This window comes from Dipodomys merriami, unplaced genomic scaffold, assembly GCF_024711535.1.
Source record: "Dipodomys merriami isolate MVZ:Mamm:240054 unplaced genomic scaffold, mDipMer1.0.p SCAF_116, whole genome shotgun sequence".
Classification (NCBI taxonomy): Eukaryota; Metazoa; Chordata; class Mammalia; order Rodentia; family Heteromyidae; genus Dipodomys; species Dipodomys merriami.
The window spans coordinates 3,863,105-3,878,995 of NW_027202449.1; the positions used below are offsets into that span (position 1 = coordinate 3,863,105).

Sequence of the window (15,891 nt, forward strand, 5' to 3'; positions counted from 1 at the left end):
AGATACTCAGGAGGCTGGCTATTGTGTGGAGGACCTTATTTGTTTTCTACATGGCCTCCCATTTTATTGGTGGCTAGTCCAGTGTGTCAGGATGGCACAGAGGGACAGAGAGAGGGGAGGAGGGAGATGAAGGACGAAGGAGGAGAGAAGAGAGAGACAGAAAGAGATCTCTCTCTCTCTCTCTCTCTCTATCTATCTATCTATCCATCTATCTAGCTCTCCATCTATCTAGCTCTCCTGTGCTACTGGTTTTGGTGAAAGACATGGAACTATAAGCCAAGAAGTACACAGTCAATTTCTAGAAGGTAGAGGAGACAAAAAATATGGATTCTCCTGCACAGCCTTCTCTGTGACTATGGCCAAGTGAGACCCATATTCAGGCGTCTGGCCTCCAGAATTGAAATGACTCCATCTGTGTTGCTTTTAGGCCATAAAGTTTGTAGTCAACAGAAAACTTGCCCAGCATCCTCACCGTCTCTGATGGAGAAGCTGTGGAGCAAGGCCAGGCCGTCAAACCAATGGTTGTATCTGCTCTCTCCCACCGTGTGCATCCCAGGCCCATTACGCAGCAATGTCCCCTGCAGCCATGGTGGGATCTTGCCTGTTAACAGAAAGAATGTTGAATCTCCAGTTTCTACAGTCTCATCAAACCAAACCAAAACCCCAAAACTTGAAGAAAGTACCATAGAAGGGAATAGAGCCATATAGCCACAATCCTACTAAGCACTTCTGTTCCTTTATCCTAGACAGTGGATAGTAAGCATGGAATTTTACTACCACCGAGTTGCTGAGGTGAGTGGACACAGTCTCTGCACTCTTCTGTATTCTAAGAATAAATGGACACTTGAAATACACAGTGATAGAGGCCATTCTACCGGCCCACCAAGGGTGCTGTGTACAAGATCTTCTCAGGCAGGGTGGACTGTGAGAGAGAGGCCTGGCAGAGTCTTGAGAGAGAATGTGTCATAGAGAGGTAAGAAAGACATCCTAGAGGTCTGCCCTACGATGCAGTAGTAGTAGCTGGAACCACAGCCATCAGTCCTGGGTTGGGATTGAGCAGTAACAGATGTACTGTAAGGAAATAATATACACTGGGGTTTTTAAGTCTTAGCAGACAAAAAGGAAGACATCTCACTTGCAAGTTTTTTATATTAATTTCACTTTGAGCAGATAAAATTTTTAGTTTTACTACTAAAATTAATTTTACTAATCTTACTTTAAAAAAAAAAAAACCTTTTTCAAAATGTGTCCTGGGAAACTTAAAAGTATTCGGCATGTACTATTGTCTCTTGGACAGCGAGTGAGTGCTCTTCTAAGTCAGGGTCCTGCTGGCGTGGTGTCCAAGGCCCTGCGTGTCCCTCCTCTCTGAAGGCTGCTGCTCTGGGATAAACCAGAGCCTTGGCCTGCCTGCCCTGGACAGGTGTGTCAACACAAGCACCAGCTTTTATTAGCCGTCTGCCCACAGTTGGTGGCCAACTGATTGGGCTTGACCAGGGCTTGAGGCCTGGCCAGAAGGTCAGACCAACTGCTGCTTGCTGCCTGGCCTCAGACAAATCACTGTCCTTTTTTCACCTCAGCTTCCATTCTGTTAAGTCAGAAGGCTTGAACTAGAGAGGGTCTTGCACTTAAAAGTGCCCAGTGGAACTTGTGAAGACTTGTTTTTTGACTCTACCATGGACCTGGGGGAAGAATGAGAATCTGTGTGGCCACTGAGTGACTAGGCCCCTGGTCCCAGAGCTCCCGTAGGGCACTGCTGGGCCCATTCAGCCTCTCAAACTCTAGGATTCTGGGGGCAGGGGTGGAATTGATGGGAGGGATGGGAAGGGGAAACAAAGGAGGAGGCAACAATGCTTGATAAGAAATGTACTCATTACCTTGCTCATGTAATTGTAACCCCTCTACCCCTCTGTACGGTATTTTCACAAGTAAAAAAACTTATTAATAAAAAAATAAAAATAAAACCCAAACTCTAGGATTCTGGTTTTCTAACAATTTTTTTTTTTTTTTTTTGCCAGTCGTGGGGCCTGAACTCTGGGCCTGGGCGCTGTCCCTCAGCTCTTCAGCTCAAGGCTAGCGCTCTACCACTTGAGCCACAGCACCACTTCCGGCTTTTTTCTTTTTGCTTATGTGGTGCTGAGGAATCGAACCCAGGGCCTCATGAATGCAAGGCAAGCACTGTACCACTGAGCCACCTTCACAGCCCTGGTTTTCTAACAATTTTAAGGATTTCCATACGGTCACTGAACACAAGGCAGAAAATGGCATGGTGAAAACTTCCTGGCATTCCAGGGCACAAACCCTAGCATTATAGGTTTCCTCACTTTCTTTGGTGATCCTGGGATTTGAATTCAACATTTCATAGTTGTAGGTACTCTGTCACTTGAGTCACACCCCCTGGCCTTTTTTTTTTTTTTTGCTTTAAGACAGGATATCACATTTATGCCCAGGACTGTGATCCTCCTATTTAGGGTTTTCTGTGTAGCTGGAATGAGAGGCATGGGCCATCATACTCAGCTCCTATGTTTGAGAGGAGACATTTTGTTGGCCTCAAATAGTAATCCTCTCCATTTTAACCTCTCAAATATTTAGGGTTATAGTAATGAACCACCCAGTCTGGTGTTGGGCTTCCTTTTTATAAATAAAAAATAATATTATTAAACATATTTGTATGCTGAAAAATTATGTGCATTTTCAAGTATAATATTTATACCTGTTTATATTTCTCAAAGATACAATATCCATATCTGTCTTAGAAAAGCTTAAAGGAAATAGACCCCTGATAATAGTAGTACTTAAAAGTTAGAAAAACTAGGAGAGAGTGAGGGAAGAGGTGATATTGTGCAAAAAGAAATGCACTCATTTCCTGACTTACGTAACTGTAACCCTTCTGTATATCACCTTTATAATAATAATAATAATAATAATTATAATATAATATAATATAATAAAAAGCTGGAAGTATAGCTTTGTATTTCCTTCTTTTTTCTAATTTATATGTACAATTTTTACATGTAATTTAAGACACATGCATGCACACACAGTTACGATTGGCTATGATACATAAAAGGGATTTTTCCCTCCAAAGGTACATCCTTGGCTGACAAGCTCCACCCAGCTTTCAAAGCCACACTTGCGATCTTTATAAAACAATAAAAACAAAGCATCTCCATTCAGCCAAGGAGCACTGTGCTGGGGCCAGAGATCTCAGAACCAGGACTGGCCTTCAGATTCTAGACAAGATGGCTGCAGGAAAGTAGCAGGCAAAAGAGAAGACAGCCAGAGATGAGCAGAGGAAAAAACTGAGACACAGGTCCTCTGAAGATTCATCCTCAGTAGCCCTCTGTGGGTCTCCTCCATCCACTCCGCATACTGAAATCACACCTGTGGGCACCCAAGAGCAAGTTGCATCAGCCGCCACATGTGCATGGTGGGAAGAAATTATTTAGGGTGCATACATCTGCAGAACACCATGCATCTGGATCAGGTGTCACTTTGCTGACTCCCAGTTCCTGTTCAGCAAAGGGAGCATAGCCAATATTTTTCTCTTGGAAATAGTGAAAACAACTCTCTCCTCTTGGAATCTGAATTATAATGTGTAAAACATACTGAGATCACTACAGAAAACGCATATGGATTATGGATTTGTTTCACCCCTTGTATACTGTTTTCCAGGCTTTCCCCAAACAACTTGGAGCAGACAAAACAGATGTTGGCCTAACAGAAGAGCCCATCTCTTACACAAAATACTCACCTGTCACTTTGGCCCTTACAGGCTCCAGCTGCTCTTTCTTATTCTTACCAAATATTATATCCATGGAGTGAGAATTGGTCTTAGCGGGAATCGGCCTGCGATCCTGTGTGCTGCAGGGAGCTGTCCGGGCTCCTCTGGCCTTGACTTTCTGCTTTCTCTATCCTTGGACCCTTCACATGTCCGTCCTTCCTAATCCCGTCTCTTTCCCCTCTCTCTGAGTGTCTGGTATCTCTGCACATGTCTGGCAGAGTTTATAAAATGTTTGGTCAAAGGTCAGTTCCCAAGCCATGTGTTAGGGCTAATCTTTAACTCTCTGCTTTCCCCCTGACTCTTTCTTTCTACTCTCACTCCTGGCTTGTTTCTGAATGGGTGAAGAGACTCAGTGCATTTTGCTCTGTTTGGTCATCAGAAATAATCCAGCCCGGAAGCTGGAGAGGTTTGTGAGGGAACAGAAAGAGAGATCTCAGGACCAACAAAGCACTGAGATGGCGCCAATGTCATGATCATGCCAAAGCTTGCTGCCCAAAGGGGGTCACCCTCAGAGAGGGGAGGTTCATTTGATTTTGTTTTTCATAAAGGGCCCCAATTACTCCCCTCAAAAAATTATGTAAAGAACAACTCCATTCATTCATTTCTTTTTGAAAAGAGGAAATATAAAAATGAGTCATGTAACTGTTTCAAGTAATAAAGACTTTTCTGGGGAACTGAAGAGTAAGTAGTAAGACTCAGACCTCAGTCCAACAAGAGGGAGGCTGAAGATATTCATGTATCTTTTAAAAATTGTTATTATAAAGATGATGTACAGAGGAGTTACCCTTTTTTGTCTTGTTTATCTGTCTTTGGGGGTAAGGAAGACATAGAAATCGAGGGACAAAGGGAACAAAGGCAGCAATGGTACTCAGTAGACACTACGTCAAAAGCGAATTATACAACTTTTGGACTTTTGGGTGGGGATGGGAGAGACGAATGGAGAGAACAAGGGAAGGGGTGACATTGTCCCAAAAGAAATGTATGCCTGTCCTATGCCTGTACTGCATGTACACTATTCTCCACTGCAAAGTGTCAACTGAAGCTAGCTGAAGTCAGACCCCCCTCCCCCCCAGAGATCACACCATATTTGGTGAGGGTGGAAGATAACTCTGAGACTTCAGAAGGACAGGGGAGAAGGCTCACCTTCCTTCAGGATGCTGATCCCACAGGATGTGCTGAGCCTGCAGACAGCCCTGACACTCAGAAGTAAGAACTGAAAGCAAAGAGGAAAGCTTTGAGGGTTATTAAAAAATAAAGCAAACAGCCTTATTTTGCAATTCTCTATCTCTTGTTACAAAGTTATTGCCTAAAACCAGTTAATATTTCCCTTCTGGAGATAATGTTTTCATATCTAAATTACTTTGCGATTTTCCAATTAAGTTAACTCCTGAATGTTGCCTCTAATTAGCCAGGGTGATAAATGGAGCAGATAACATTGAAATCAGCGATAGCAGGGTTCAAGGTGATGGACAAAGTCCTGGTGGAGGTGGCAGCGGCCCCCATCATGAGAAAACAGGTTGATGGGCGAGGACAGACAGCCTCTCGCTCGTCTCTGTCTCTGTGTCCACAGGACAGTCTTCTCTCTTTGGGTCTGTGTCCAGACATCTCTCTTCCTGCTGAAACTGGAGTTTCAGGCCAAACTACAAGGGTTTTCCTTGCCTCCATTCACCAAATAAAGAGTGGTGGAGGGTGAAGAAAGATTTACAGGCATGAACACAATGTGGGATGGGGCAAAGTAAGCATTTCGGTCCATTTTTGGGGTACGGACATGAGCTTCAGATTTAAGTAGAGGAAGATTCAGGACGTGGGGTGGGAAGTAACATAATGATTCCTCAGTGTCAGTCAGACTGGGGCCTGGTTGATGCTTGTTGAGGGGTCGGGGAGAAGTCATTTTTGCTGTCATCTCTTGTGGGGTGCAATCTGGTCAGGGCAGAGTCACTGAGGCCGGGTGAGCCACCTGTCCTGTGCCGGCTCTGCTGTTTCTTTCCTTGGGGACCGTTTTCATCTCTCAGTCTGTCCTTCCTGGATTTATCTGAAATGACTACAGAAAAGACTGACTCCAATACAAAGGACACAGGCAGCAGAGAGATAGAGATGTGATGCCAAGCTTTCCTCTTGCTTTTAGGTCATTCATGGGCCCAAAGAAGGAGTCAGCGCTGTTTAGCAAAGGGAGTTTTTAAGTACAGTACCTGTTACACTATAAGGACATCAGTTAGTGAATGGGGTCCACTCTGCTCTGACCTGGCTTCATCTCCTCTCAACCATCGGTCTGTAAAGACCGTTTCCAAATAATGTCAGTCAAAAGCACCAGGGAATAGGACTCAGAACAGATTGTCCTGAGGGACACCATTCAATCCATCATCCTGAGCAAAACAACGGACAGGGAAGAGGCAAGCTGTGGATTTATCTTTGCAACCAAGTTCTTGCAAGTCTCTTAGTCTTCCAAAGTGGGTTGTTACCTTTGAATAGTGCTAAGATGGAAGTAGGTCAGATTGTTCTGAGGATAGAGAAGAGGTGGCCATTAGCACTTGTGAGGCTCTGGAGAAGTGGCTGATGTTTGAACTATGCTAGAGGGGTGAGGGAGGGAGAAGAAGGTAAATATAAGCTAAAATGGGTAGAGTCCCTGACTGGAATATCCAGGCCCCAGGACATAAATATCCTTATGGTTCTTTTTATGGTCCCATTTCCCTGTTTAGAGCAAACTTGCTGTCTCTCTGTTTTCCCATCACTGATGCCACATGGAGACTCAGCTGGCTGGATGAGAACCCTACAGACCCATGCACAGGGCATCTCTACGCCCTGCTTACTTGCCACGTGAGCTGCACAGACACAGGGGTGAAGGGACAGCGGGAGCTGACACCGCCAAGATGAATTCTGTGCCTGGGAGCCCTGTCACTTGTCAGAATGTAAAGAATCCAAAAATGGAATTCAGCCTGCAGATTTGCACTTGTTATCAACTGTCTCCAAGCATGGGCCATTAGGGACATAATTGAAGCCTTTACCCAGGAGATAGATATATTATCACTCTTGTGGCCTTCCACATAGTTTCCTAATGGACCTCATTAGAAGTTTGGCCTTGAGAGATAACAGGCCAGTTCTGCCCAGCCTGTGAATCAGCAGTGACACCACGTCCTGCCTGGTGGCTGACGCTGTCCGTCTTCTGTCTGCCAGAGCCACATCAGAGGGTGCAGAGGGGTTTCTAGGAAAGGAAGAGGGAGAGGGGCAAGGATCAGCCGAGGAGCTGGGATATAGGGCCAAGCAAATGTTCATTGAACTATCCATGGATAAACAATGTTCATTGTCTCTTCATGACTGGATAGACAGAGATGAAATGTTTTACTCTTTCTAAGAAACTCTGGGTGTCCAATAACTAAATGTCCACCAACTGAAGACCAAGAAAGAAAGTATGCACACACAATGAGATCAAAGGAGAATGTTCTTAGGACACAAAGGCACAATGCCTATGTGCATCTGACCACATAAAATAGTATTTATCAAGCTGGGTGCCAGCGGCTCCTGCCTGTAATCCTAGCTACTCAGGAGGCCGAGATCTTAGGATCATGGTTTAAAGCCAGCCTGGGCAGGAAAGTCTGTGAGACTCTTATTTCCCATTAACCACCAGAAAACTGCAAGTAGAGCTGTGGCTCAAAGTGGTAGAGTCTAGCCTTAAGCAAAAAGGCTGAGGGACAGCACCCAGGCCCTGAGTTCAAGTCCCATGACTGACCAAAAAAAAAAAAAAAAAAAAAAGGAAAAGAAAAAAAATTATTGAGCTCAGGAAATGGAAACATTTTTCTTGTTTCTGTTTTTGCTTTCTTTTCTTTTTGTCCTGTTTGTTTATCTGTCGTTGGGATGGCAAGAGGGGAGCACGCAAATGGAGGGATAAAGGGCGAACGAATGCAGCAGTGGTACTCGCTAGACACTATGTTGAAAATGAACCAAACAACTTGTAGATGGGAATGGGAGGGGAAAACTGGTCAAAAGCAAGGGAAGGGGTGACATTATCCAAAAAGAGATGTATTCTTTACCTGACTTATGTAACTATGACCCATCTGTACATCACCTTTATAATGACAATTTTAAAAAGCAAGTATGGTGGGTCCACATGTAGGAGCACAGAGTTCACAAGGCAGTGTGAACACCCCTGGAGAGTAAACAGCTCAGTTCTCTAAGTCTCTGGCCATACAAAACACTGTTCACAAACATATACACACACACACACGCACACGCACACACTTTTTTTGTGTGTGCCAGTACTGAGGCAAAATAAATTCTGTAGGACATTCTTAGTGCCCAGCAGGGCATGAGTGATAATGTGACAAGTCGGAGGGGCCCGAGTGTCCATTATGATTCAGCCACAGTGGGGACAGGACAGTTATCATCTGGGCACAGCTGCCATCCCACGCCACATGATTACATCTGAGCCCTCTGTCTTCACCTTCCTGTGACTCACCCTCCTGTCCACCTTCTTTTATCATGTAGTTCCCACATTGCTCCTGGAGCATTTGGTCCTTGGTAATGGTATAAAGTCAATAGGCAGGAATTTGTTGTTGTTTTTTAATCCAACACTAACAGTTAGCTGAATGACAGGCAGACAAGTGATTCCGCCACCGTGGCTTTCTCTAGAAGACCATTGTGAATTAATTGGCTTTGAAACAGGCATTGAACCAAGAGCTGGAGGAAGCGAAAATGTAAACTCATTCATCCTGAGTCTATTGTCTCTCAGACAAAAGAGAGTTGCTATTATATGATGCCAAGAGAAGGGAAGATGGATGGACATGGCTGTGCTGGTGAGAGAATATGAAGGACCCAAGAGTGCGTGCCACTGGCAACCCTAGCATGGGCTCAAAGATGAAGGTGGCATGCTTGTTGCTCTCGGGGCTCACCCTGAGGTTTGGGGCCACCATTGTGAAGCCGGAAGAAGGCAGCTTTTGCTCTAAGAGCCAGGTGGCCTTCAGAGATGCTTGTTATGAATTTGTACCACTTGGACGTACGTTCCATGGGGCCCAGGGCTGGTGTGAAGGGCAGGGAGGCCATTTGGTCTTCATTCCAGATGAAGGTACCCAGCGGTTTCTTCAGATGCACATCTCCCAGGACAGAGACTGGTGGATTGGACTCACAGGAACCTCAGCACCCAACGGGACCTCAGCAGGTAGGTGCTGCATCGCTGTGTTTTGCCGGTAGCTTATGAAACAGATCGTCACCATCACTTTTTACCCAGGTATTCCTTGGAGCAAACTAATACTCCAAATTCTCATGGTAAAGATACCCTTCTCTTTGATCATTTGTGGATCACATGAGAGAATTCATGCATAGTATAAAGCATAGAAGATAGAAATATCCATCTGCATCCATCCTTTTGTGTTTGGAGTGAGGTAGGGTGGGCTAGAGATTGAACCCAGGGCCTGGTGCCTGCTAGAGAAGACCCCACTGAATGACAGCTCCAGACCTGCATGTACACAGTTCTAACTGTGATTCCTTCAGTTCCTGCTAGAGTAGCCCTGGGTACTACTCTCCAGGCTTTGTGACCATTATTTTGTTGATTGTTACAATAACCAATGGGAAAAATGATCATTGTTTTCCTCGTGAGCAAACAATCTCAGATAATAATGACCTAGCTATTTTCAAAGTATACCCACATGTCTTACTCATTTTTATGAGATTAGAGCAGGTCAGGAAGCCAACTGGGGAGAACATGCCTAGAACCCAGCTACTCAACAAGAGAAGGTAGGAGAACTATGAGTTCAAGACTGGCCCTCTATCAAAGACAAAATAAAATAAGCTGGGTGCTGGTGGCTCATGCCTATAATCTTAGCTACTAAGGAGACTGAGATCTGAGGATTGCAGTTCGAAGGCAGTACAAGCAGAAAAGTCATTGTGAGACTCTTATCCCCAATTATACTAGCCTTCAGTACAAAGAGGCTCAGGGACAGCACTCAGGCTCTGAGTTCAAGCCCTACATACAACTGACAAAAAAAAAAGACAAAATTAAATTTAAAAATAGTTGAGGGCACAGCTTAAGTGGTAGAGCACTTATCCAGCAAGGGTGAGGAAAGGAAGAAGGTAGGGAAGGAAGGGAGGAAAGAAGATCAAGTGCTTTGCACAGCTCCACTTCACAAGATGTCATTTTACTCCTCCTGAAACTCTCCCTACCCCTCCCCTCCCCTCTGCTAGGGCTTCCTCCCAGTCCCCAACAGCCAGGTGAGTCTTTCTCTCCTGTGTACCTGTGGATCTCTGGCACTCCCCACAAGAGCACTCTGGCATGGTGGAAATGGTTCAGGCATCTAGACTTTGAGCCCTTTGACAGAAGAAAGCACATTCAAAAGTGGACAGAGATACATTTACATTTAATCCTTATACTCACCCAGGAAATAGGCATGGCTACTCTTGTTTCGGAGGTAAGACACAGAGATGAATTGAGTTGCTCCAGTGTCTCCAGCAACTCCTAAGTCTGACTTCTGCCCCATCATCCTGGGGCTCAGGGACTCTCTTTGCTCCTGTAGAAGCTGCTGGGGTTTGGAAATGGGTATCTTGGTCCCTGCTGAGCACCCACAGGGGTCTACCAATAGATATGGAAGTGTTTGAATAAACCAGTAGCCAAGGAAACTCACATAAGGAACTCAGAGCCAAGGGATTCAAATTCTTAAGATACCTTTTTGTAAGACATGTGTTGAACAGTTTCTTGACTTCTAGATGCAACAATTGGGACTGCGTGCAGTGAAGAGCTATTCGTGTGCAGCGAAAGCAGCTGGCTGCCTCCCAAGGGATACTGGGAGCTATTACAGAAAACACTGCAGCTTTACCTAGGCTGATAGGAAGCACCTGAAAGATTTAACTCGATTTAAGAAGCAAGGACCAAAACCCAGTGAGCAACACAATAGCACTTACATAAATAGGTTTCAGGCACTCATAAATGCTAATATGTGGATCAGAGTCAGCCTACAATGATTTACAAGAAACCCAATAATGGGAGCAGCCGAGAGGTTGAGAGAGGGAAGAGGTTTGCATTTTGTATTCTTTCATATGATTTGACATTTACAATTGCTGCATGCATTTTCTTGTCAAATCAAACAATTACATTCTGAGTCTATCTACCCTTCCTCCCCCCACTTAGGATTGAACTTGGAGCTTTCCCAATACTAAGCAAATGTTTTTCCACTGAGTCATGCCCCCCAACCCTCTTGTTTTTCATTTTGTTTTGGAGATGGTCTTGTGAACTACATTTGCTTTTGCTGATCTTGAGCTTGAGATCATCCTGCCGCCATCTCCTGGTGATAGGGACTACAGTCATGTGCCACCATGACAGGTTTTTAACTATTGTGTGTGTGTGCACGCATATGTGCACACATACACACACAGATCCTGGAGCTTGAACTCAGGGCTTAAGTGTCAAGGCTAGTGCTCTACCACTTGAGCTACAGCTCCACTTCTGGCTTTGCATAGCTTATTGGAGGTAAGAGTCTTACAGACTTTCCAGATTGTGGCTTCAAACCACAATCCTCAAATCTCAGCCTCCTGAGTAGCTAGTATTATGGACATGAGCCACCAGTGCCCAGCTATATATATATATATATATATATATATATATATATATATATATAGAGAGAGAGAGAGAGAGAGAGAGAGAGAGAGAGAGAGAGAGAGCGCTAGTGAGCTAGTAATATATATATATATATATATATATATATATATATATATATATATATATATATATATAATAGCGATGGGGCTTGAACTCAAGACCTGGGCATTGTCCCTGGGCTTTTTTACTCAAAGATGGTACTCTACCACTTTGAGCTACAGCACCACTTCCAAGTTTCTGGTAGTTAATTGGAGATAAAGAGTATCAGGGACTTTCTTGCTGGGGCTGACTTTGAACTGTGATTCTCAAATCTCAGCCTCCTGAGTAGCTAGGATTAGAGCCATAAGCCACCAGTGCCTGGCCCAGCTTTAAATCTTAACAATAAACCTTTACAGCAATATTTTCCAGGCTCTGAGGCAAGGTGAGTGTATTCTACCTGAACTCAGGCCTATCCAAACACATCTGAGCAGGGACCCTGCTTCAGAGTGTCATGCATGTGAAGGTGCACAGCACAGGCTATGACTGGACAGTGCTGGAGGTGTTATTTACACATCGGACCGCCTGATGCTTGCCCTTCAATGTGGAGTCCCAATGCTTATATCTGAACATGTGAAAGTGGGAAGCATGGACTCCTACTGGCGAAGGGAAGATTCATCTTCATAGAAGTTGAGTTGGAGCAAGCCCGCCATGTTGAAGTGGCTAAGAGAGGAAGCCTGGTGGTTCTATTCCCATCCCAGGGCCCGGGACCTGGTTGGACACCTCAAATGTGAGCTACAGCAACTGGCAAGGCAGCCAGGCGGCACCTGCGCCCCACAGCTGTGGCTACATCAGGAGAGGCCCCTCCTCTGGCTGGGCAGTGTCAGAGGACTGCACCGAGGCCTTTGCCTTTGTCTGCGAGTTTGGTGAGCTGGCCTGTTGGGGGATCTCTCCCCTGCCCCCTTCCCGCCTGCTTGTCTGTAACTCCAGCTTCGTCTCTACCTCTACCTGGGGCTTCCAGATGTCTGCCCTTCACTTTCTGTCCCTCCTTCTCTGTCTCAGGTTTCCTTTGGCCTTTCTTTCCCGTTCTCATTAGCTCTCTGAATCTCTCTGTCTCTATACCCCCTAAAAAAAAAATCTCTTGGTGGATCACATCATTTCCACAGCTTTGTCCTTCTGGATTTCTGTCTCCTCTCTCCATTTAAGTCACTGCCCATTTACATATTTTTATTTCCCCTCTGCTTTTCTGGGACATTCTTCCCGTCTCTGCCTTCTGGCAACCTCCCTCCCAATTTCTGCCCATGTGATGTACCATATCTCCCTGACCCTGGCTTCTTGTCTCCAGATGCCCACCCCCTCCCCCTCATCCTTGCACCTCCCGGTCCTGACCCCTGTGACCTCTGCACTTTCCCATCCATCAGTGCTGTGAACCCCCTAAAAGGTCTCCTTCCTTTTGCTACAGGGGTTGGCCAGAGCCTGGCCTGTGAGGGCTTCAATGCCACCATGCACTGTGGCTCAGGAGAGGTCATCCGGATGCAGGATGCCTTCTATGGGCGGCAGACCCCCTATTACTGCTCCCAGGGCACCTGGGGTCCCTCAGACCTGGAGGAGGAATGCAGCTGGGCCAATGTCAAGGAGGAAGTGGCAGGTAAGTCCCAGAGCTCCCCGCTCCCTCTGGAGCAGAGTGTAATTGCTGGACTTCTGGATCCAGAAAAGGGTCTAGAAGGTTCTACTCCTCTCCAGCTATGACTGTAGCTTCCCCCAAGGGTGGGAAGACTAGCCAGTCTCCATCAAAAGCGCTGAGCTGGAAATCAGAAGCTGATCCACGACATACATCAAACCCAGACTGTCGGGCAGGGAGGTCTCCACCCCTCCCCTTCCTGAGGGCAGGGAACAACTTGGCCTATTAAAAAAATGGAAACTCTTCAAACACATTGATAAGATTAGAAATAAATTGCCACGAACTCCTTGAGAGCCACTTCTACCTTTGTTAGATCTTCACACTATGTGACACTGGTTTCAGACTCTCAGGAAAAAACAAACAGGAACACAGCATTAAAAGGTTCCTACTGTAGAACCCTCCTGGTCCTGTTTCTGCCACAAATTCAGTGCTGATTAATTGCTCACATGGCTCTCTATTCTGCCTTCAAAACATCATATAGTATTGTTTCCAGAAATGGTACCGTCTTGCATATGTCATTCTGTGATGTGTCTTCCTTAACATTGATTTTTAAGGTGTATGGTTTGTCTTAATGCCTACTGTTCTATTTAATTCAATCTATCTTTTGTGAAACTGTGCCCTGAATTGTCCCTTGCCTGTTGAGAGGTGGATGGGTGGTTTCTCAGTCTTTGCCATTGTGTGGAATGCTGGGGCTGACATTGTATCTAGCACTGTTATCCAAGTGGGAAGGTTCCTGTAGGGCTTTGATTTTCTAAACTAGATGAATTCTCTGAGCAGTGTGACAAGTTTCAGGGATTATTGGGGCTCTCTGAACCCTTTGGGATGTGTGAAGTCCTGAGACTTCATCAGCCAGGACACGGGGGAGCCCTCTGCTGCATGCTTGGTGAGTGCTTGTCCCGTCCACAGAGACCCAGCAAGGCAGGCTGTCAGCGGCTGCTCACCTCAGAAGGACGCAGCAGTTGTGCCCAGGCTGGGAGCCTTGGGCCTGGGCTCCCACAAATGACCCTCAGAATTTCCCTTCTAGGCTTTGTTGCTACCCAAAGATCCCCTGAAGATTCAGGGATTGAAGCAAGATCCTCCCTGAGCTTCCTCCCACTCAGGGTGTCATGGCTCATCTTCCTTGGAACTGCCCCTTGCTCCTCTCACCTCCACCTGTCCACCATGTTGTCCTCGCTCCCCTCAGCAGGCTGTTTTCAAAAAGGATCACCTGTTAAGATTTGGAAACGAGCAGCCATACCTAAGGAGCACGTTGGAGAAGATGCCTGCACTCTGCTGGGAAAAGTCAGCAGAGAAGCCCTGGGAGGACCTAGGGATCCGTTCATTCCTAAGTACCCTGATCATGCATTCATGAAGCAGGCCAATAAACATTTATTGAGCATGGACATGATGCCATGTGCTGACCTGGTCTCTGGACGTAGGCTGAATCAGTCTGTCTTTCAAAGGGCCCAAAGTCCACAGAGGAGGTATGTCTGTACAGGCAGCCACCTAACAGTAGTAAAGGAAAGCAAAAGGTACCCTGTATTTACCTGTACAAAACGTATCTGTACCACGTTGTGTCAGGCTGGTTTCTATGCTGGCCGGCACAGCAGTGAGCTATGAACATGACATGGATAAAAGCTCCCACGTTTTAGGGAATAGATGGATAGTGTTATGGATATTCACAGTAGGAATACCCAACTCAGGCTGAGGGGTTATCCTGCTGGGCAGCATTAGAAATCATGCTGAGGGCTGTGCATGTAGCTCAGTGGTAGATGCAAAGCCTAGCATGTAGCCCTAGGTTCAATCCTAGCAACACACACACATACACACACAAACCCAATTTGAAGAACCAATTCTTAGTCAAGTACTGTGGCTCATGCCTGTAGTACCAGCTACTCAGAAGAATGATTTGAGGCCAGTGTAGGTAAAGAAGTTAGTGAGAGCCCATCTCAACCAATAAGCTATGATGGAGGAATAAATAGGAGAATCACGGTCCAGGCCAGCTCAGGTAAAAATATGAGAAGAGACTCTATCTGAAAAATAAAGAAAAGGATGGGGACATAACTCAAGTGGTAGAAGGTCTACCTAGTAAGTATAAGGCCTGGAGTTCAAACCCCAATACCACCAAAGCAAAGACAAAACCAGAGAATCAATTCTTACAAATGTTTTGAGCTGCATACAGTTGACACATGCCTTGGGAAGGGTTGGCATGAGAACTACTTAAATAGCAAGGAGATCAGGTATAGCCCGGGCAACAGAATGAAGTTAAAAAACTTAAAAGAGACAGAATGCTAGGCCTTTTAACAGAGGGGATTTAATGTGAGGAGATTGTTTTCCAAGTCATACAAGTGCTGGGCAGCCCAGCAGGCTGGCATGTCACCCTCGTTCCTGTAACTGTGGTAGGATGAGATACCACACTCATGAATATGTCAACCCACGAGCCACGGGGCCTCTTCAGATGTGGTGAAGGTTGCTACTCATCTGGTTTCCAGATGGAAGATTATTTGGGATCATTTAGGTGGACGTGAAGAGTAGACAACTGGACATAGAATTCAGGAATTTGAATTAAATGAAGCAATGGGAGACGTAGACTTGGAAGTCGTAGGCATGTAGTTAATAACAGGACACGTGAAAGCAGGCAGGAATTCAGGCCCAGGGGAGCTTTGGGGGCTGTGATGGTGGGGTAGTTAAATATTTCAAAGCCTGGAGCAAACCTGAGTTTCCGAGAGGCAAAGGATGCCCAGGATACTCTCATGCCACAGTGTCTGCCCGGCCCCTCCTTCTAGACCCCTTTGCAGGCATCTACCACGTGAGCAGGAAGGAGGGGAACTGGATGACTGTGGAGCTCCTGGCGTGGATCCCCTATGCTCCTTCCTTTCATCAGCACCCTGAACC

General features: G+C 45.7%; 2 protein-coding genes across 2 annotated transcripts in view; one reads left to right on the forward strand and one right to left on the reverse strand.

Moving 5' to 3' along the window:
* The window catches only part of LOC138822881 (beta,beta-carotene 15,15'-dioxygenase), a 30,136-nt gene extending 26,175 nt beyond the window's left edge, over positions 1 to 3,961 (reverse strand). Inside the window, exons 1-2 of the mRNA XM_070015858.1 lie at positions 3,752 to 3,961; positions 473 to 601 (exon numbers count right to left, since the gene is read on the reverse strand). Coding sequence (XP_069871959.1) covers positions 473 to 601; positions 3,752 to 3,815 — 193 coding nt within the window. The 5' untranslated portion in view covers positions 3,816 to 3,961. The remainder of the gene's footprint in view (positions 1 to 472; positions 602 to 3,751) is intronic.
* A 4,656-nt stretch (positions 3,962 to 8,617) lies between these two features.
* LOC138822817 (polycystin-1-like protein 2) overlaps positions 8,618 to 15,891 on the forward strand; it is a 67,541-nt gene continuing 60,267 nt past the window's right edge. Inside the window, exons 1-3 of the mRNA XM_070015742.1 lie at positions 8,618 to 8,930; positions 12,098 to 12,262; positions 12,799 to 12,984. Of these exons, the coding sequence (XP_069871843.1) occupies positions 8,618 to 8,930; positions 12,098 to 12,262; positions 12,799 to 12,984 (664 nt within the window). The remainder of the gene's footprint in view (positions 8,931 to 12,097; positions 12,263 to 12,798; positions 12,985 to 15,891) is intronic.